Source organism: Lathamus discolor, chromosome Z (genome assembly GCF_037157495.1).
Source record: "Lathamus discolor isolate bLatDis1 chromosome Z, bLatDis1.hap1, whole genome shotgun sequence".
In the NCBI taxonomy this organism is placed as follows: Eukaryota; Metazoa; Chordata; class Aves; order Psittaciformes; family Psittacidae; genus Lathamus; species Lathamus discolor.
In genome coordinates, this window is record NC_088909.1 from 68,191,866 (window position 1) to 68,213,707 (window position 21,842).

At 39.8% G+C, this 21,842-nt stretch overlaps 1 protein-coding gene across 1 annotated transcript in view; it reads left to right on the forward strand.

The window, feature by feature from the left end:
• The first annotated feature begins 336 nt into the window (after positions 1–336).
• TUT7 (terminal uridylyl transferase 7) overlaps positions 337–21,842 on the forward strand; it is a 34,989-nt gene continuing 13,483 nt past the window's right edge. The window contains exons 1-13 of the mRNA XM_065661453.1: positions 337–433; positions 2,441–2,961; positions 9,084–9,259; positions 10,386–10,502; positions 11,419–11,596; positions 12,290–12,378; positions 13,981–14,032; positions 16,382–16,451; positions 17,322–17,448; positions 18,220–18,339; positions 19,304–19,435; positions 20,093–20,273; positions 20,664–21,793. Coding sequence (XP_065517525.1) covers positions 2,472–2,961; positions 9,084–9,259; positions 10,386–10,502; positions 11,419–11,596; positions 12,290–12,378; positions 13,981–14,032; positions 16,382–16,451; positions 17,322–17,448; positions 18,220–18,339; positions 19,304–19,435; positions 20,093–20,273; positions 20,664–21,793 — 2,862 coding nt within the window. The 5' untranslated portion in view covers positions 337–433; positions 2,441–2,471. The remainder of the gene's footprint in view (positions 434–2,440; positions 2,962–9,083; positions 9,260–10,385; positions 10,503–11,418; positions 11,597–12,289; positions 12,379–13,980; positions 14,033–16,381; positions 16,452–17,321; positions 17,449–18,219; positions 18,340–19,303; positions 19,436–20,092; positions 20,274–20,663; positions 21,794–21,842) is intronic.

A 21,842-nucleotide genomic window follows, 5' to 3' on the forward strand; every position in this document is an offset into this window, starting at 1 on the left:
GGCTTTCCCCACTTCCTGTAATTTGTGTTTCTGGTTCCCGTGAATAATCGCCTCTGAACATAGTCACTGGTTATTTCGCTGAGACGCGGGATACACGGGGCTGGGTTTGGTATCCAGCGGGGTGGCGGTGCCTTCGGTTCCCCAACTGCCGAGCGAGCGATTTTACCCGCAAGGACGAAGCGCCTGCATACCCCTGCATACCCCTGCCGCCCGCCCGCCTGCCTGCCTGCCTGCCTGCGCACACACCTCCCCGGCGCTACCGCTGCTACGAAGCAACCCCCCCGCCGCGCCGTCGGGCCCGCCTCTATCGTCACGGCACGCCCCCGTAGGCGGCGGGGCCGCACTGCCGGAAGACCAGGGCGGCTGGGCCGCGCGGGGCAGCCGGTGTCGTTTCCGCCGGGGCACAATGGCAGAGCTGGGCCGTCGGCGGCCGGTGAGTGTCCCTGCCTTGGTGGGTGGCGGCCGGGCGACGCCTGCCCCGGCTGCGGGCCGTGCCTGCCCTCCTGAGCCTGGGCCTCGGCCCCTCGCCGCGCGGGCTGCCCAGTTGAGGCGGCGGGGCAGGGCAGGGCTGCTCCGGGGTGGGGGGGAGGCTGCAGCACCACAGGCGCCGCCACTGTCCTGCTCTAGTCGCCCTCTCACCTTCTCTAGGCCTTTCCCTGGGCCTTGAGTTATACGGGGTGAGGAGGGCAGGAGAAGGCTGGGGGCCTTCGTCAGCCAGGGGGAGGACGGGAGGGATGCGTTAGGGAGCCGCGGCGTGCGAGCAGGGGAGCCCTGGCCCACGGAATGCGTTTCCTGCGTTGTGGTGACGGAGGCCGGTGTCGTGCACCACCGTCAGGGACCCGTTGACAGCTTGGCTGGTGGTGCCTCCTGCGTCTGGCCCCGTGTGGAGCCGCGCGGTCCCGTAGCGGCGTGGCTGTGACTCCTTGGGGCAGTCCACCCCAGTGTAGCCCCCGCCCAGCTCCTCTCTTCGTGGTTGGGAGCCAGAGGCGAGCGTGAACTTGAGACTCTCAGCTCCCTTCCAGGGCCGGCAGTGTGTCGTCATCCCGGCTGATGGCTGGGTGTGGGCGTTGCTTTTGGGAATGACTCTAAAACAGGCTGGTTTCAGGTCACTCTGAAATTCACGCGTGACAGCAGTTTTTCTCCTAAAATAGGAAGCAAATTCACTTCGTGTAGCTGAAACTTTTCTTTCAGATCCTACCTGCAACAGCTGCATCTCTGCAGTCATACATAACATACTGTGAATTCAGGTCATTAGGATAGGAATCCTATTTGTTTTGTCATTCGCTTGGGAGAAAAAAACAAACCCCTACTGTTTAAGGGAGGATAGACACTGAAAGCCTCAAGCCTACAGAAAGCAGACACGGAGATGCCTAAGGGTGCCTTTGGGGTCGGCAAAACTTAGAAAATATTCAAGAAAATTGGGTACCCTACTCCCATATTAAAGGCAACAGGACATTTCCTGCTGTTTCAGCGCTTCTTGTAAGTGCCCTTCAGCCTTTTCTATGTCCATAATCATATGCATGTCTTTTGAAAGAGCAGACCTTTTTTGTTTGGTTGTATGTGGCTATGTTTAAATCATACAATACTCAGTGTTGATGTGACCACTCCTGCTTATGCGTGTGCCTATGGCTTTTCCAGGTAACTCCCCCTTTCACAATCCACAAAGGGTTTATGCAAACATGGAGTTATAGCTGCCTGGAAAAGTTTTACAAAAAAGAACATGGATGTGACCAACTGTTTGGAGGGGAGGAGGAGCAAATCAGTAGCCCAGGTGTTTCAGAGAATACTAAGATATGAAATATGAATGCTTAATACTGAGTGATGTGAGACTTTTGAGAATGGTGGTCTGGGTAAAACGTGCAGAGTACACTAGGAGTGTAGCATTGCTTCTCATTCATTTCGTCACGTCTGCCTGACAGACGTGTAGAAGTTGAGTAGCAACCTATCACCTCTGATAACAATTTTCATTCTTCACAAGGTGAATAATGTCTAGTGTGGGGAGAAGGGAATACTCAGATGATGTAGAATGGTTTGGGGGCCTCCCTCGTTACTGCCTCTTATATTCGTACATATTCAACATACTACAGGGTTCATTTGGTCATTCTTTCAAACTTTTCCTGTGCTGAGCTGAGAATGTGACATGGACTTTTGAAAGTAGTCATCTGTGCTAAAGGCATCTAGACCTTTATGCCCAAAAAAGCCATTAGCTGTCTCCCTGTTTATTAAACCAGCCATAGATGTTACAAATTTCAAGAGAAGGAACTTAGCAGAGTTTTGAACTGCCTTTCACTGGAGAAAACCTTGTTTTTCTCAAAGGCTTGCTTCACATATGGTGTTACAGAGCTAGGGCTTTGATTGTTGACTTTTCCGTAACAAATAATAACCAGTCTTTATCACTTGATTAATTTTGAATGCAGCTTTTAACTTTTTTTATTTCTAGGTGTGAATTACTAAGTTGAACAGCAATAACCATGGGAGATGCTGCAAAACCTTTCTTTGCCAAACAAAATCAGGAACAGGAAATTTTATATCAGGAGGAATTAAAAGGAAGCTCATTACAGAAAGAGCATCATGACTTCATGGACGAATGTGGAAATGGCCATATGAAGAAAACATATACCAGCCTGCAAAAAAAAAAGGGAACACCGGGTCACTATGAAGGAATTCCCAGACGAGGGCCACGTAGTGTTTTCAGTAGCCCAAATTCAATTAAAAATGCAATATACAGTCAAAAGTCAAATGATACCCAAAGAGACCAAATAAAGAAGTGGGTATCTGATGACCACTGTGGTACTTATGACAGCTGGAGAGAATGCCGAACTGTTGCCTGGACTCCTGTGCATAGCAGGACAAGAAGGGACTCTCTTCATGAGGTTGAAGGTGCTGGAAACAGAAATGGAAGACAATTTCAGGAAGACTTCATGAGTGAAGATGTGCCAGACATGCAGAAAGGAAGCTCTGGTAATCAGTGCTTGTTTTCAGGGGTATTTTGCACAACTGTCCGGTAAAGTAGCTTGCTGTGTGTGTTATTGAAAAGTAAAATTTCAAGTTTCACTGTTAAATAATTTTTGCTCTGTCAAATGTTGCAAACTATGGACTGTACTATACTGCAGCACTTTAAACAATTGTTTAAATTGTTACAGTGAATGATACAGAAATTAATCTATAAATTATGTTGGTAGCTTATGAGTGGTAGGAGTAGGTAGATTGCCACATCTGTGCAGTGCCCCTGTTTGCAGTTTTCTAGGCATGATGTGATTTGAATCTGTTAAGGTTGATAAGGGATCTTTAAGTTCAGGTGATACAAGCATTGTGGTTTAATCTGAGCCCAGAGATTAATTACCACAGAGCTTCTCACTCACCACTCCTCCTCCCCCAATGGGAGGGGGAGGAGAATCAGAAAAAAAGTAAAACCTGTCAGTTGAGATAAGAACAGGTTTTAATAATTAAAATAAGGTATAATGTAATACTAATGCTACTAATAATAATGAAATGGGAAATTACAAAAAAGAGAGATAAAAACAAAAAGAAATATAAAACAAAAACAAACAAAAAATCAACAAACAGTGATGCACAATACAATTGCTCACCACCCACTGATGAATAGCCCAACCTGAGCAACGATCTGCCCTTCTGGGTGACTCCCCCCAGTTTAAATACTGGACATGATATGCTGTGGTATGGAATACCCCTTTGGCTAGTTTGGTGCCTGTCTTTGCTCCCTCCTGGCATCTTGTGCACCACTTCAGTGGCAGAACATGAGAGACTGAAAAGTCCTTGATCAGGATAAGAGCTAGCAAGCAAAAACTAAAACACTGGTGTGTTACCAGCCTCTCAGACTAAAGCCAAAATCCAGCACTGCACCAGCTATTAGGAATTAAAATAACTATCCCAGCTGAAACCAGGACAACAGAGTGAGATTTCAGAGCTACTGATGAGGTCTGTAGCAACATATGCTAACAAAGATAGAAGACAATGCTGCATAGGTATTGTGACGACTTAATACTAGCAATAGTAATACAACAATAAGACATAACTAATTCTCCATGCATATTGAACTTCTCTGTGGGCAGTTGTTACTAATGAGAGTATAAGCCCTGAGTACTGAAATACAAGGAAGGGCAGGCTAAGGGAGGATAAAGTGATCAATATCAAAAATATCTTTATAGAATGCGAGTACTAAAAGGAATTGTAAGTGGACAGAGGAAGCTTTAAAGAAGAGAATATAATTAAATAGTGATTAAAGCGTAGATGAGGTGCTACTAACATGGGACATCTGCCTGTTAACGTGAACTCTTCTTTTAGTTAAGAAGGGGGCCAAAGACAGTATTGGTCTGCCCCCACCCCGCTGAGGAGGAATGCTACTGATGGTTGATACTGGGAAGTCCAGGAGTTAAATGTCCATTCCCATGGTATCAGCTGCCACTAAAAAGATAAAACTGTGAACAGTGTTAGAACCAAGTTGCACACTGAAACTCAACTTCAGATGAGGAGAAAGCAAAATAGAATGTTTTCACAAGTTTGTCCTTGAAATTGCTGGGTTGAATGAACTTTTTCTATAAAACTTCAGGAGCTCACTGAAGTAGATTTTTGGAACCACTTGGTTATGACTGGAGAACTTACTCAGAAGTGAGCTATTGGCATATAGGAAAGGGCAAGTATCTCTTAAAACTGTGATTTTACTTAAAAATCCATTCTGGAAAAAATAATGTAACACATGGCCTTCTGTGATGGGGCTATGGAATTGATGGACGGGGTAGAGCAGTCGACATCATTTACCTGGACTTGTGCAAAGCGTTCGACACTATCCCACATGACATCCTTGTCTCTAAATTGGAGAGACATCAATTTGATGGATGGACCACTCTGTGGATAAAGAACTGGCTGGATGGCTGCACACAAAGAGTTGTGATCAATGGCTCAGTGTCCGGCTGGAGACCAGTAATGAGTAGTGTCCCTCAGGGATAGGTGTTGGGATCTGTCCTGTTCAACATCTTTGTTGGTGACGGCTGGAGACCAGTAATGAGTAGTGTCCCTCAGGGATAGGTGTTGGGATCTGTCCTGTTCAACATCTTTGTTGGTGACGTGGACGGTGGGATTGAGTGTGCCCTCAGCAAGTTTGCCGATGACACCAAGCTGTGTGGTTTGGTTGATATGCTGGAGGGAAGGAATGCCATCCAGAGGGACCTTGACACGCTTGTGAGGTGGGCTGAAGCCAACCTTACAAAGTTTAACCATGCCAAGTGCAAGGCCCTACACCTGGGGCAGAGCAATCCCAGGCACAGCTACAGGTTGGGCAAAGAAGAGATTCAGAGCAGCCCTGCGGAGAAGGACTTGGGGGTGTTGGTCAATGAGAAACTTAACACGAGCCAGCTTCAGTGTGCGCTCGCAGCCCAGAAAGCCAACCGTATCCTGGGCTGCATCAAAAGCAGCGTGACCAGCAGGTCGAAGGAGGTGATCTGCCCCTCTACTCTGCTCTTGTGAGACCTCACTTGGAGTATTATGTGCAGTTCTGGTGTCCTCAGCATGAAAAGGACATGGAACTGTTGGAACAAGTGGAGAGGAGGGCGACGAGGATAATCAGGGGACTGGAGCACCTCCCGTATGAAGATAGGCTGAGGTAGTTGGGTCTGCTCAGCCTGGAGAAGAGAAGGCTGCGTGGAGACCTAATAGCAGCCTTCCAGTACCTGAAGGGGGCCTATAGGGATGCTGGGGAGGGACTCTTCGTCAGGGACTGTAGTGACAGGACAAGGGGTAATGGGTTAAAACTTAAACAGGGGAAGTTTAGATTGGATATAAGGAGGAAATTCTTTCCTGTTAGGGTGGTGAGGCACTGGAATGGGTTGCCCAGGGAGGTTGTGAGTGCTCCGTCCCTGGCAGTGTTCAAGGCCAGGTTGGACAAAGCCTTGTGTGGGATGGTTTAGTGTGAGGTGTCCCTGCCCATGGCAGGTGGGTTGGAGCTAGATGATCTTAAGGTCCTTTCCAACCCTAACTTTTCTATGATTCTACAAACAAAGGGATGTATAGCAGTAAATATGGATTTGTCAGGAGGAAAGTATGCCAGCTCCTTTTAATTTATTTCTTTAAAATAATGAGCAGTCCCCTGTGGATGCGGGAGAAGCAGTTGGTAGATACTGCTGTTACTGGTACAGTAGCACATTAGACACTACGTGACAGTTCTGTAAGTAAAGGAAAATTCTCCAGATGAAATTAGTACAAGAGTCTTGCAGAACTGTAATTGGATATATACCAAATACTTACCAAAGATTTTGTAAAAATGATAGGAAACATGGCGCCAAGCATCTATGAGAATTCTGTGCTGTTCAATGTTTATTACATTAGTCTGATGATGAATGAAGACAGCATGCTTATTAATTGTGTGTTTTTAAATTTCAGTATGCTGTGGAGCTGGTAGGAACAGAATGCAGAAAAGCAGGAAGGTCAATTAAAATAACTTTGCACAATTGGCAAAATGACCTACATACAGAATGAAATACAAAATACATGTGCAAATGCCATTGCTTAAGTAGGGATGTCAACTGTACAAATAAAGGAGGAAAAGTTACTTTAAAGTAGGTTTTTCTTTTCAGAGAAGAATCTGAAACTAGTGAATCAGAAAATGCTCATCAGCAGTTGGTGTAATGGCACTGTGAGGCATGTAAACAGACTCACAGTGTGAAGTACTGTTGTTGTAAGTCTTTGGTAAATTCAGTTGCAGTACTCTGTCCAGCTTTGCATCCTCCTTGAATGAGTAAAATGGAAACAGTCCAAAGAAGAGCAAAAATAATGCCATGTCACATAGAGGATGGAAACTACAGAAAATGTGGACAATCATCATTCTCTCTGCAAAAAGGAAGCATAGGGAGGCATGATAACAGTCTTCAACTGTCTAGAAAAGGTATTGTGACAGCTTTTTAGCTGATGAGGTAACCTTCCTTGTGTCTTTGCAATACATGGAACACAAAGCAATGGGCGTAAAATTGAGCAGGAAAGGTTCAGATGAGGGAAATAAAGGAATGAGGGGAATAAAGGGAATGTTTCTTAGGATGAAAGGTAGGGGAAGTACTGGAGAGGTTGTCTGGGCAGCTCAGGAGCATGTACCTGAGGGCGTTTAAGAACAGGTTGGGTGAGCATTGCTCAGGATTGACAAAGTTCATTTCATTCTGCTGAGAAGCACAGGCATGGCATAGCCCACCTCTTGAGGTCTCTTCAAAAGCTCTAATTCTATATCAAGTAGCAAACAATTACTAAAAATGTGTCTCTCAGTATTTCCTTTTACTTGAACTCTTCCATGCAGTTGTCCCTTCCCTTTATGCCTTTTTACTGTAGCTTATAAGGAAGTTCACCAGATCTCTGAGGCACTGTTTTTTCTGCAGAAGCTTTAACTTTTCCTTGGTACTTCATTTAGTGATTAACCTGTAATCAGATTTTCACTACCATAACTACCAAATACTAGAAGTGTTTGTTTACTTTGGAAGTTTGTTTTTAAGTTACTTCATGGTTACTAAAATAATTGATAAGTAGGTAGTTGTGACACACTTTCCTGCAAAGGCATTAATTTAATAATTTTTTTGTCTTATGTTCTGTCTATGCTGCTTTGTAAAATTGAAGCCAAACAACCGTGGCAGGTCTTTGGAGTTTGAGCAGGAGAGTCAATGTGAAAAATGGAAGGGATGGGTAAAGTTTAGAAACTCAGATTTCTGTTTCTGCTCTTGGGACTTCTTTTGAAGTACTGTTCCTGCAACCCTCACAGCCTTATTTCTGTTTATTCCAGCATAAACTGCTGCTGCTGCTGCTGAAAGAAATTATATTGCCATTCTTGGTCTGATCCTGTTTACAACACTAGCACACGTATGCCGCTTACTGAATTGAGTCAAACAACTGGTTGAAAATATACAACCAAATTGTTTCCCTTTTGCCAACTATTAAAGGCAAAAACTGCCGTCCCGGCATAGAAACATTTTAAATGTGTTTGCTAGAGCAGTTGTGTTACCTTTTAAATTATTGTAAATTAAAACCTAATGTTATGGTAGGGGTTTTGTAGTCTGAGAATTAAAATGAACTTTCTCAGAAGCAGGGAACTTTAGGAATTCCACGCATCTAGACATGCTGTATAGCTGTTAAGTGAGTAGCAAGATGTGATATAAAGTAATGTATGAAGATGTGGCCTTTGTATATTCATAGCTGGGATTATTTTTTACAGGTATTCTTCCGACCAATATCAATTCCTGCTTCAAAAGGATGACAAAGTTTGCTTAAAAGTAGAATTTGTATTTACATTAATTTGTGCCAGTACTTTGCTGTAAACATAACAAGCTTTCCAAGCATGTTTATTCTGCCAGTTTTATAGCTGTATTAAGCTATGTGTGCAGATACTTAGAAAGTTCTTTATTTACTGATTTCTGTACCCAATAGAGGTTGGTTTTATGGTTTTGTGGTTTATTTTGGTTTTTGTTTTGTTTTTCACCTGTCTGTTTAATAAGGCACTGATTCATATGCTGGTTTGATTGAAAAGCAAGTGACATTGACAGGCTTTATTGCTGGTGATAATAAATTGTTCTATGTCACCTAAGCCATGGAAATGCTGTTAGCTCATACAAATCATTCAGATTGGCCTATGCTCACTAATTCTCTGATACTCATAGTGTTCTATGCATCAGTTCACTTTCTAGTTTGTTCATCTGTCTCAGCCTGATCAGGCATCCTGAAATCTTTGGATATTTTCTATTTTTTCAATATAGTGACATACATGTGTGTCTCACCTATGCAGTGAAATCAATTGCATTTAATTGTATGTTTTTAGCCAGTTTTTACAAAGCTATTTAAATAAGGTCAATGACTTCAATGGGACAAATCAGTGTTTTATAGTAGTTTGGAGCAAAGTTACTATATGTTATGACACAATATACTTTTGCTATTGTCACACTTGCACATGGCAGATTATACAACCATGCAGGGTAGATTATTTGTATCTTAACTTTGACTTGCACGTAAGTAGAATGGTAAATTAAAGAAACAAAGAAAAAATGCTGTGTGGTACTCTGAAGTTATTTGACATATTTGCTCTCATAACTCTTTATAAGACATGAAGAAGCTTAGGAAACAAAGAAGATTGAGAAGAAATAGAAAAGCTGAGTATGATCAAGACGAAGCGGATGGTCCAGTCATAGATGAATCTGTGCTGTCAGAAAAAGAATTTCTAGGATTGCATCAAGCTGAAGAACGATTGAAGCGAGACTGCATTTATAGACTGAAGAAGGTGCCATTGTCTTTACTTGTGTAGACCTCTCCTTTTTTTTGTCTGTAAGAACAACATAAAGGGTACACTTTGAGCAATTTCTCTGGTTGTAGCTAGAAAGTCTAGTTATAGAATTGATGTAACATATAAAACAGGTGCTGTTAATTAATTCTTAAGAAAAGGTAGGTTATGCTTTGGGTATTGTTTTACTATAATCTTCACTTGGCAGCAATTTAAGCACAAAGAATGGCTGCTCCTTTAGTTCATGAATTAACATTGTATCACTAGATGCTTGGTAGTGGACCAGAAAAGTTTTATTGTGTGTTTGTTCAGTGTCGTAGTTTAAGCCCAGGTGGTAACTCAGAACCACACAGCTGCTCATTCACTCCCCCACCCTCTTCTCCCTCCCTGCTCTGGGAGCGATGGAGAAGAGAACGAAAAGAATGTAGCTCCCACAGGTTGAGATAAGAACAGTCCAGTAACTAAGGTGTAACACAAAACCTCTACTGCCACCACCAATAATAATAATGATAAGGAAAATAACAAGGGGAGAGAATACAATTGCTTACCACCAGCTGACTGATACCCAACCCAAGCAGTGATCTGGGCCTTCTGAGTGACTCCCCCCAGTTTATATACTGGGCATGATGTGCTGTGGTATGGAATACCCCTTTGGCTACTTTGGGTCAGGTGTCCTGTCTCTGCTTCCTCCCAGTTTCTTGTGCCCCTCCTCCCTGGCAGAGCATGAGACTAAAAGTCCTTGATGGGCGTAAGCATTACTTAACAGCAACTCAAAACATCAGTGTTGTCAGCGTTGTTCTCAGGCTAAAGTCAAAAACACAGTACTAGCTACTAGGAAGGAGAAAAATGACTGCTACAGCTGAACCCAGGACATTCAGTTTTTATATTCCATGAGCATTGGGTATTTTCCACTGTGAAAGACGTGTTGATTTTGATTGACAAAGTTCCACCATTCTTCAGATGTTATAGTTGATACATGACCTTTTTGACTATAAAGATGGAATTAGGAAAGCTAAAGTGAGTATTTCTGGATTTCAGAGTTAGCCATTCAACTTGGCAAGGGTATTGAATGAAATGAAAGTTATGTCTTTCTATATTGTAGGTTTTTTTACTGTCTTTATTTTAGCAATCTCGAAGCTACCCATCAGCAAAATATACCTGCAGTTTGTGTGATGTTTTGATTGAGTCGGTGGCTTTTGCTCATAAGCATATTAGAGAAAAAAGACACAAGAAAAGCCTAAAGGTGAGTTAAAGACAAGAAAAAGTTCAAGATGCACTTTTATGAAACTGCCCTCACCCTGCTAATTACAGTGAGACTGCACTGCTTCTAAAATCATTCTGCACTGATTTTTTTCTTTTACTATGTTTGCATCTTCTTTAAAATTATTACTTAATGATAATAAGAGTAAACTGAGTAAACTTGGGACCTGGACTTTGCCTTCACCCTCAGCTTTGGAATTTTATTTGTAGTTTTTCATACCTATTCAAATAACTCCTCATTTTAAAGTATGATGCAGCAATATTTTGTTAGTAGTGATTGAAGTATAATAAAAACATGGTACCAACTGACTTCTGTTTTGCTGTTCTATAATTCTTCTCATAGACTAGTTGTATGTATTCTTCGTATATATTATTGGTGTATATTTCATTGGTATATTTCAATGAGAAAGAGTTTTCATCAAGTCCAGAGCAATAAGGAGTAGCAGTAAGTAAATACAATTGGTATGACAGAAGTTATAACCCATATGTCATAGTGAAGATCTCAATTCAGAAATTGAATATTTTTTTTTTTTTTTTAGTTAAACATCTGTTCCTTCTACTTTCTCAGCTTTAAGTGGATAAAAATATTTGTAGTCTTCAGTTTTTCAGTTTCTTCCTCTTTAATTCTTAGCCTTTCCCACTTCATAGGTGGTGAAAGAATTGGTGACTTCTCTTAATGTTCCAAATATGTGTATATGTAACTCTGCACATCACTGAAGCCTTCTGGAATATCTAATTCTTTATACCTGTTACAGTTTCTCTCTTGGTGTTCTTGCTTCCAATTACCTTCACTATCTGGAAAACATGCAGTGGTGTTACTTGTGAGGAGTTGCAGGCATTCATTCTAGCATACTAAGCATCTCAAAATCATTAAAACACTGGTGTTACTGTCTTTAAAGGAAAAACAAGAAGAACAGCTGCTGACTGCTCTGCCTCCTCCAACACCTTCCCAGATAAAAGCTATTGGTGTTGCCATTGAAAATGTAGTGCAGGAGTTTGGCTTAAGTAACGAAGATCTAGAAGAAAGGCTCAACATTAAAACAGTGATGGAAAACTTACTGCATCAAAAGTTGCCAGGTATTATTCGCAATTTGTTTAAGTGCTAGATATGCCAACTTTAAATATAGTATTAAAAAAGGGGGGGAGGAGATGACCGAAAAAGAATTAAATTACCATGGTCCTCATGACCCAAACAGACCTGTAGCAGAGAGTGAAGATGAGCAGGACACGGGAGACATTTGACCATGGTGACTCTTTGCTAGCAACAACATGGAAGGCAGGATTTACTAACACAGCTCTGTGCTGTTGGAAGACTCTTAATTTCCTGTAGTTATCAAAACTAAAATCTGCTTAAACTTTATTAATGATAATGGTAAAAAAGAGTAAACTGAGTAAACTTGGTACCTGAACTTTGCCTTCACCCTCAGCTTTGGAATTTAATTTGTAGTTTTTCATGCCTATTCATATAAGTCCTCATTTTAAAGTAGGACACAGCAATATTTTGTTAGTAGTGATTGAAGCACAATAAAAACGTGGTACCAGCTGACTCTTCTGTTTTGCTGTTCTATAATTCTTCTCATAGACTAGTTGTATGTATTCTTCTTGGTGCATATTTCATTGGTATATTTCAACAAGAAAGAGTTTTCATCAAGTCCAGAGCAATAAGGAGTAGCAATAAGTAAGGGTTAATATCTACTGACAGTGCTGTACAATAGTTACAGACTTAGAATTAGGTATAGTGTAAATGCAGTATAATTCTTCTTGTTTCAGAGTGCTCATTAAGATTGTATGGCTCCTCCTATAGCAGATTTGGTTTCAAAACTTCAGACATAAACATAGATATCCAGTTTCCTGCCAATGTAAGTAAGACCATTTTATTAAGCATGCCTAAGTGGTTTTAAATGTTTGCACCTTTATGAGTTTATAGCTTAAATATAATTTATGGTGCTGTTGTCGCACTTTTTGTGAAAATTCGTGGGGGTACAGGAGAGCTATCACATTAAAATGTCTTAAAATAACATTCCTTGCTTCGTACGCTAGTAATGGTCAGGCAGGTTAATACAGCTTTGTGTTACATCAAATCTTCCTTCTCAAAAATTAAAACATCTTGTCATGGTTTAAGCCCAGCTGGAAACGCAGAACCACGCAGCCACTCACTCACTCGCCCTGCTTCTTCCTCCCCCCGGCTCACGGAGGGATGGGGAGGAGAATCGAAAGAATGTAACTGAGATAAGAACAGTCCAGTAACTAAGGTATAACACAAAACCGCTACTGCTACCACCAATAATGATAATGATAAAGGAAATAACAAGGGAACAGAATACAACCGCTCTCCACCAGCTGACTGACACCCAGCCCAACCTGAGCAGCAATCTAGCCCTTCTGGGTAACTGCCCCCAGTTTATACGCTGGGCATGATGTGCTGTGGTATGGAATACCCCTTTGGCTAGTTTGGGTCAGGTGTCCTTTCTCTGCTTCCTCCCGGCTTCTCCTCCTCTCTGGCAGAGCATGAGACTCAGAAAGTCCTTGGTAAGAGTAAACATTAGTTAGCAACAACTGAAAACATTGGTGTTAATCAGCGTTGTTCCCAGGCTGAAAGTCAAAAACGCAGCACTGCACCAGCTACTAAGAAGGAAAAAAATTACTACTACTGCTGAACCCAGGATACATCTATACTCCTAGCAGTCCTGTGGGACAGATCATTGTTTACATTCTCTTATAGCTGGAATAAATGAGTGGCACTTCCACAGTCTTGTTTCTGTACTGATACACGAGCACCAGGGTTTTTGATTTCTGGGATATTTTCGAAACATGAAACTGTCTTATGTCATTTATATGTGAAGTAATTTAAAGTCTTGATTTGTCATGCTAGTTGTTTTGTATACGTCTTTGTGTCTGAACACAGAAAAGAAATTAGAGACTGTGAAAAGCTTTTGTTTCCATACTTCAGTTTATTCCTGATGTAATTCATTTGGCAGTCTTATAGTTAAAATTTAGTATTTTCTCCTGGAAAAAAAGATGGAAATGTAGGAAGAAGTTCATAAAGTGCGTATAATTCAAAAAGGCTTATTCAAAATTATTCAAAAGGCTGATGATTCCAATCTTTGATATGTCATAGATCTGCTGTGTCAGAAGGCAATCATATTTAAGCACACTAGAATAGTATTTCTGTTGGTGGCCTTTTTCCACAGCTAGGTCTTTGACAAAAGTAAAGCTTTACTTGCAGTTACTTCAGGATTTTTTTTGTTTCTTCAAAATAAGCAAAACTGTGTTCCTTCGATAGAATTTAGCAACAGCCAAAGACTAAGAAGGTTTTTCTCAGGTGCTGTTTTATAGTTCCCTTCTTGCTGCTCTCTGTGGAACTAAAACAGAAGTGGCCTAGGGCTGATGTTTTAATTTCTTTTGAGTTGTGGAAATCACCTTTTTGACAACTATGAAAACAGCTTTATTTTTATTGACAGATGACACAACCAGATGTTCTCTTACTTGTGCAAGAAAGTCTTCAGAACAGTGGTAAGAAAAAATTGCTGCTTTTTCATTTCTGTTAAAGTATTACTGCTTTATATTGTTGAATTCCACCTTGATAGGTAAACCATGTGCTATTCTGGGTGTTTTTTAGAAAGATGTGAGACAGAAAAATATGCAGGAAATAATATATTGTCAGAACTTACTTTAGTATTCACTTTTATGAGTATTGAAGTCACAGTATTTGTGTTGATATGAGAAACTCCTAGTGTGAGGTTTCCTTCTACATTATGAGTGAAGATGTCATCAAGCTTATAGTAGACAGTGTTGCCTTTCATTTCCTAGACTGCTCAATTAACCACAGAACAGAAGGTAGCCTAAAACTCTTCTAACACTGGCAGAAATTTGGTAATGCCCTTTCAGGTTGTGGTCTTTTTTCCTGTTATGTGCGCATGCTTGTAAGTGCATTGAGACCATGTATAAATGACTGCATACAGGTACGTATGTTTTTCAGGTAACGAGTGTAACTCTCTGCACTAATACAGGCAAGTGAAATCTAAGATTAAAAAAAAAAAAATGCGTTTACTCAAACCAGTTCAAGCATATGCAGGTAAAAATAAAAAAAGTTCAGAAAGAAACTGTCTTTTTAAATGCAAATTGTGAAAAGTAGCTTTACTACTTTCTTCCCTTGCTTCATGCCCACAGCTGGGAAATCAGACCATATGGGTCCAAACATGTATATTAAACATGAATATATTTACTAAGCTAGGTTATTCTCATCGCCATCCTCACCCCCATTGTATGTGCATCTTCTTCTCTGGTCAGATAACCATTATAGTCTCTGAGAATGGGATTATAATTGAACCAGACTGGAGGAATGAAGACCCAGATCCCATAGAAAGTTTGGATCCCTAATGTGTTTAGAAAACAAGCAATACTTGGATTAACATCTTGTGCAAAGTCTTTTTCTGTGAGTCAGAAAATACAGGGACAGAGCATTAGTCATTTGAGGTACCCCAGTGGCAAAAGCAAGATGTTTTTCAGATAAGCCAGCTGTCCAATTGGCTAGGTAGCATCAAGAAAACCTTGTCGTTTTTCAGTTGGGTATCTAAAATTGTTTCATAGTGTCGTGGTTTAAACCGATCCACACAGCTCGTTGTCTCACTTCCCCCCCACCACCACCTTCTTTCCCTCCCTCTACTCCTGGAGGGATGGAGAGGAGAATCAAAAAGAATGCAACTCCCACGGGTTGAGATAAGAACAATTTAGTAACTAAGGTATAACACAAACCACTACTGCTACCACCAATGATAATAACGATAAAGGAAATAACAAGAGGAAAGAATACAACACCTCAACACCAGCGGACCGATAACTCGCCCAACCTCACCTGATGGAGCACCGACCGACACCTTATCCAACCCTGCAGTGCCTAGCCCTTCTGGGTCACTCCCTGTTACATCCTGGGCATGACGTGCTGTGGTATGGAATACTTCTTTGGTCAGTTTGGGTCAGGTGTCCTGTCTCTGCTTCCTCCCAGCTTCCCGTCCTCCCTGGCAGAGCATGAGGTTTAGAAAGTCCTTGGCCAGACCAAACATTTGAGCAGCAACTAAAAACATCGGCATTATCAGCACTGTTCCCAGGCCAGAAGTCAAAACACAGCACTGCACCAGCTACTAAGAAGGAGAAAAATAACTGCTACTGCTGAACCCAGGATACATAGTTTCCTCTCTACCTGGCCCAGTGGAATAGTGTTGCATCAAAAAATAAGCCCAGTTTTGACTGATAAACAAACACTTGGAGAAAGGACTACAGTGGCATCTGAACTTTTTTAGTGTTAAGATAAAAATGTAGCTGAATTGCATTTTGGAAACCATATAAAGAATAAGAAAAAAGAAATAAAAAAAAGCATAGCAAGAAGAAATCACATCATGTCAGTAAGCCTGTTCTACATGTACATAGAACATTTCTAGATTACCAGGGAAATAAACTTGGATATTTTCTTTCTGTCTAGTACGGACATAATGCTCTCATCTTCCACATTGTTTCACAGATGTTGTTGGCCTGTGTACGGATCATTGAAGCCAGCACTTAACCAGAATATACCTACTTAACAATACCTACTGTGTATATGAATTATGAAAAGTTCCTTTTTTTCTTGAGTGTTTTCTTAAGAGTGCTTATCATACAGTCTAGACCATACTTTTCATATATAAAAACTTGCTTTAAAAGCGTGGCAGGATTAATTTATTGGATACACTGAGTTATTTGTCTCAAAATCAGTCATTTTATTAAAAAGTTGAGGTTCTAGCTGTACTCCTCTACTTGCATCCAGTTCAATACATTTTTTTGTCAACGTCATGTTTAACATTGCTTCTTCTGTTTTCTTCCACCTAGAATCTTTTACGGAAGTTGATGCAGATTTCCATGCTAGAATACCAGTGGTGGTGTGCAGAGAAAAGCAAAGGTCTCAGTTGTCACTTTGTGTGTTCTAATAGTATATAGCAATGTAAAATATATGTACCAACATCTGAAAAATGACGTTTCTGTACTAAATTATTACAGTTCCATGGATCTTGAAACACAAACTAACACTCATGGGCAAGTCATTCCTAGCCTAGAATAAGAGGGTAAGGGTTGTTCTGTCCTCAGCTGTATTTCCCAACCCTTTCCACCATTATGGCTTCCAGCATGTACCCTTACCCTTCCATTTGGGATACCTGCTCAAACAGAAACTTTCCTTCCGCGTAGGTGGTGCAGATACCATGTTAAATTATGGGTTACTGTAAGGGCAAGATCAGCTTGCTTGGCCTCAATAGTATTTTGAGAACAAGTGAAAAATTTTTATTTTGCCCATTTAATGGATATCACTTAAGATTCATGAAATATTCTGTCAACAGCTACTGATACAGAAGTATTACCAGTTATTTGCTGCTACCTCAATTTTTCAGTGTTTGAAAATATTTTTTTCACTGTAGAATCAGCATAGAAACTGTTTTCTGGTGGGTGTGGAATGGGAAGATGTTTTTCATTCATGAATGAAATTAGTACTGTATTTATTTTTTTTTTTAGTTCAGTGATTTAGTCCTTAGAAACAAATTCTTAAATTTGAATTGTATTTGAAAACATTTTTACAGAAAATTACAATGCATGTATTATCAACCTAATAATAAAACTATCTGATTTTCCATGCTGCTTTTAATTTAGAAAAGTTGTCTTTGAAAGGCTGTTAAGTCTTACCTTACAGCCTCCTGCTGAACTGTTTTGTGAGATGTTACCTGACCTGTGTCTGTTCTTATGAAACATCCAGGATCTTTTGTTTCTTTTTGGGTTTTAGTGGCCTTGTTTGTAAAGTGAGTGCAGGGAATGAGAATGCTTGTCTGACAACAAACCATTTGGCTGCACTTGGGAAACTGGAACCTACTGTAGTAACTTTAGCGATTGTCTTCAGGTACTGGGCAAAGGTAAGAGTGATTTATATTCTCCTATCTGTAAATAAATATTGAATGAACATTGATATTATGCTCATAAGGCTGTTGGTGTGGTGTAGAAAACAGTTGTTGAAACTGTCTTTCAAAAAAGAGTTTGAAAAGGATTCTGAATTTTTTATAAATTTGAAGTTTTATGTAAATGTCCTCTGTGTATTGTATTATTCCACTGACTTTCAAAGTGGAATTTTAAGCTTCAGCCAGTAACATGCAAAATGTAAGTATCCTATTCTGGTACCAAATAATTCATCGGAATGTATATGGAATGGAATATATATGAAATGGAATTACAAGTTTCCCAAAAACTTAATCCATCATGGGAAAAAAATGATAGGAAAAAGATGCTTTTTCCATAGGTAGGTGAAAACTTTATTGTGAATTAAAATAAATTGTTTCAAAACTTTCTGTGCTTACAACTAACATGATTGAAGAAAAAGAACAGTATTTGAGAAATGCTTTCGGCTTGTACTATATCTATGTAAAATGAATCATCATTTTTTGCATATGTGCTGTATGCTGTCTGTTTTGCCAGTCTGCACCCTGTGGCTCTTAAAATGAAAATACTGTGGCAATAACAAGACACCAGTAAATACTCAGGCCTTGAGAGCAAAGTCCATCCCAGTAGAGCTTAAAGATGTCTGAGTTTCTGTTGGTATTTATTGCGGCAGACATCTGAGCAGTAATGAAGAGAGTATTTTTTCATAGTATCGCTTGAAACCTTAATGACTGCACAATTTATTTTCACAGTTGTGCTGTGTTGATCGTCCTGAAGAAGGAGGCTTGTCACCATATGTGTTTGCTTTGATGGTTATTTTCTTTTTACAACAGAGGAAACAGCCTTTCCTACCTGTATATTTGGGATCATGGGTATGTGTATTAATACACTGAATAGTATGAGTGAGAGGACGAATCACTTGTGGTGGTGTGTTGTAACCTGTCAAGTTTTTGCTGTTCTGAGCAAGCCATAAGTGAGCCATTTCTGCAGGATTTCAGAAAGATGTTAATTCAGCCAGACTGCACATAACTTTTGTATGCTTGTCTGTAAGGATGCAGCTCACAATCCTAGTTGCTGAACTAAGTGCTTGGTTGTCCCTTTTGTAAATAAGGAGAGCTGGGCATTGAATGCACTTCGTAGGTCTGCTTCCTCATTTCTTCAGCCTTTCTTCCGGACTCTTGAGGACTTTGAATTTACATAGCTACTTCCCAAAACAGTGTCTTGGACTTTGACACCTAATTCTCCAAAATGTAGACCACAGCTGGGGAGCACACTGGTATGATACCTGCCCTAGGGATCAGACTAGGGGTTTAGAGCATGTATTTCTTGGGTGTAGAAGCTGAAGTGCATCTTAGTATCAAGAATTGTGTTATAGACGCAAATCCAGAATCCAGTTCACCAGGACATGGTCCAAGTATTATGTTCATGACACCCATTTTCATTCTTGTAGTCACCTGCTGTATTTAGTGTGCATGTTCCAGTTACATGGGCCTTGTAGTTAACATTTTCCTTCAGTACATGGCTGGCTCATTCCCAAAGCCTCTCCACTGTCTGCAGTGAAGGAGAAATGTCATGCAGCATATGTTCATATAATTAAAAAATGCATATTCATGCTTGTGTAACATGCAAACACAAGTTTCTATGACATATGGGTACCTTTCCAAAAGCACTGAACTTTTGAGAGCCTTTTGTATAGGGAGAAGAGAGAAGCGGGTTGGCACATACTACAGGCTACTTTTAAACTTTTGTTCTGTTTTAGTTTGTCTTACTACCATGGGGAGGTAAGATTTAAAGCTCATGTAATGTTTAGTATGTTTCTTTTTCTGTTTCCTTTAGATTGGAGGATTCTCATTAAACAAATTAACTCATTTTCATCTGAAAGAAGTTGAAAATGATGCGGTAGTTTGGGAACATCATCCCACTGATGATTCTGATTTGCTGCAAGAAACTTCCCCTAGAAGGGGCAAGGTCTGAATTATTTAATTTACTTATGTTGTCAAAAAAAGAACCATCTTCTAGTTTAGTTTTGTGTTTATGTTGCAAAACCATAATCTGAACTAAGAGATTGCATGACTGCTCGATACAAGGTTTACTATGCTTAACTCTTGGTGCTAGTTTATAGAGTTATGGCAGTTTTATCTCAGAATTAGTTTAAGCTTATGAAAAATATTTCCTCTTAGCTTTGAACTGTTCTTGCAACTTTGAAAGAAACAATATCACTATATTATTTCATGTTACGACAGTTAACTGTACAGCTTAGGCTTTGGTAAAAAATAGGCTGTATAATCCACTCTGTCTAATTAGATTAGATGTGATATTTTCTTGGAAATTTATGAATTATGGCATAAATAATCAATTGTTATTAGCCATTGCTATTAATAACCATTTGTTATTCATAACCAGTTGCTATTCATAACCATTGTTGGAGTCTTTCATTTTGATGTTTTATAACCTGAGTTTATACTATCTCTTTCAATTTTTTAATTGCAGGTTTTTCTGCAATTGCAGAAGTATAGAAGCAACTGTGAGTTTTGTAATATTACATTACAGATGAAATACAAGGAAGTGTAACAACCAAAAACCTGTGCATTAAATATTATTTAAGTTTTCTTCTATAATTTACAGGTTCCCTTAGTATTTGATTCAGGACAGCAGTGTTCAGCACCTGCTGGTCAGCTCTGGCTAGAACTGCTTCGTTTCTATGCATTGGAGTTCAATATGGCTGATTTTGTTATTAGCATACGACTCAAAGAAGCAGTGTCTCGTGAATCAAGGGACTGGCCTAAAAAGCGCATTGCTGTAGAAGGTATATGTGTGTATATATATATATATATAAATCTCATAAAACTTCAAAGAACGGTTATTTTAATTTTCCGGGGTACTATCTTGGCATTGTGTGTAATAGGTTAGAATTTTTCAATTGGACTGTGATTCCCAGTATTATAGGAGAATATGGTCTTGGGAAAAAAAAAAAAATCCGTTTAATATTTCTCTTGGGATTTTTTTTTTTTTCAACATTATCAAAATAATTAAGTGGACTTAAAAATTGCCTTCAGCACAATTAATAGATCTTATGTCCTTACACAGTGTTTTAGAGTAACTAATGTTAGTTTATTCAAATTGTATAAGGATGTAAGTTTATTCTCTTTTATAAAGTTAACTCTTGCACTGCTGACTCACTTCTTCTTTCTATTAGACCCATATTCAGTCAAAAGGAATGTGGCAAGAACTCTGAACAGTCAGCTAGTGTATGAGTATATTCTTCACTGCCTGAGAGCAACTTACAAATATTTTGCTTTGCCTTATAAAAAAAGTGCAAAATCAAGCAAAAAGTCCATCCTAAATGCACATGAAGAGAAATCCCAAATGCTGCACCATGGAAAAGATGGTATAAAGCATAAAAATGCTGATTTGCAAAACTTGGATAGTCGGACAAGCACACCAGTAGTGGAAGACTGCATAATAGAGACTACAGGTATGCCTCAGACACATAGAACTGATGCTTCAAAACTGTGTGATGGCTCAGAAAGTTTCACAGAAGAAGAACTGGCTGATGTTATAAATCATTTGGGAATTGCCTATGAAGATTCAGATTGTACAGTTGAGGAAGTTATTTCTGGAGATAATGAGGATTTTAAACCAAGTTGTGAGAAGACAGACAGTGGAAATGAAGAGGAGGAAGAGGAAGAACATGAACAACAAAAAATGTGGAATATTATCTTTACTACTGAGCAAGAACTAGATGAAGATAGTGATAGTGGAGATCTCCCTGTTACACTAAATGAGCATGATATAGAGACATGTGGTACTTCAGACTTGGAAGGTTTTCAAAATGCTTCATTTGCAGATACTGATGAGTTTGCCTTAGAGTGCAGTGATGTAATGGAAGACAAGATAGATGTTGATGAGGAGAGCACTGAAGGTTCTGATGAACTGCATGAATCCCTGAAGAAATTCACATATTTAGCATGGAGTCAAGTACCCCAATTAATTGACTCGGATGATGAGGAGGAAGAGGAAGAATCTGATCTTCTAAACCAGAGAGAGTGTGGTGTTACAAGAGCTGGAGATGAATTAGATAATGCATACATTGGATCTGGCAATGACGATGCACTGTCAGAGGAAGAAGAAGATGATTTTTCCATTCCCAATAAATATGAGAACAAACACGCTGAAGAACATATGGATGGACTTCTGAGAAGCAATTTGAGTCAAGAGGATCTTACTGAGAAGAGAAGCCTTTTTGAAGAGAACACAGCAATAGAACAGGGTTTAGAATATGAATTTTTTTATGAATTCAGTAAAGCAGCTTTTACAAAGGGCAAGGTAAGCAAACTGAATCAGAGCATACTGCTTGTGTTCTATTATCAGTTAT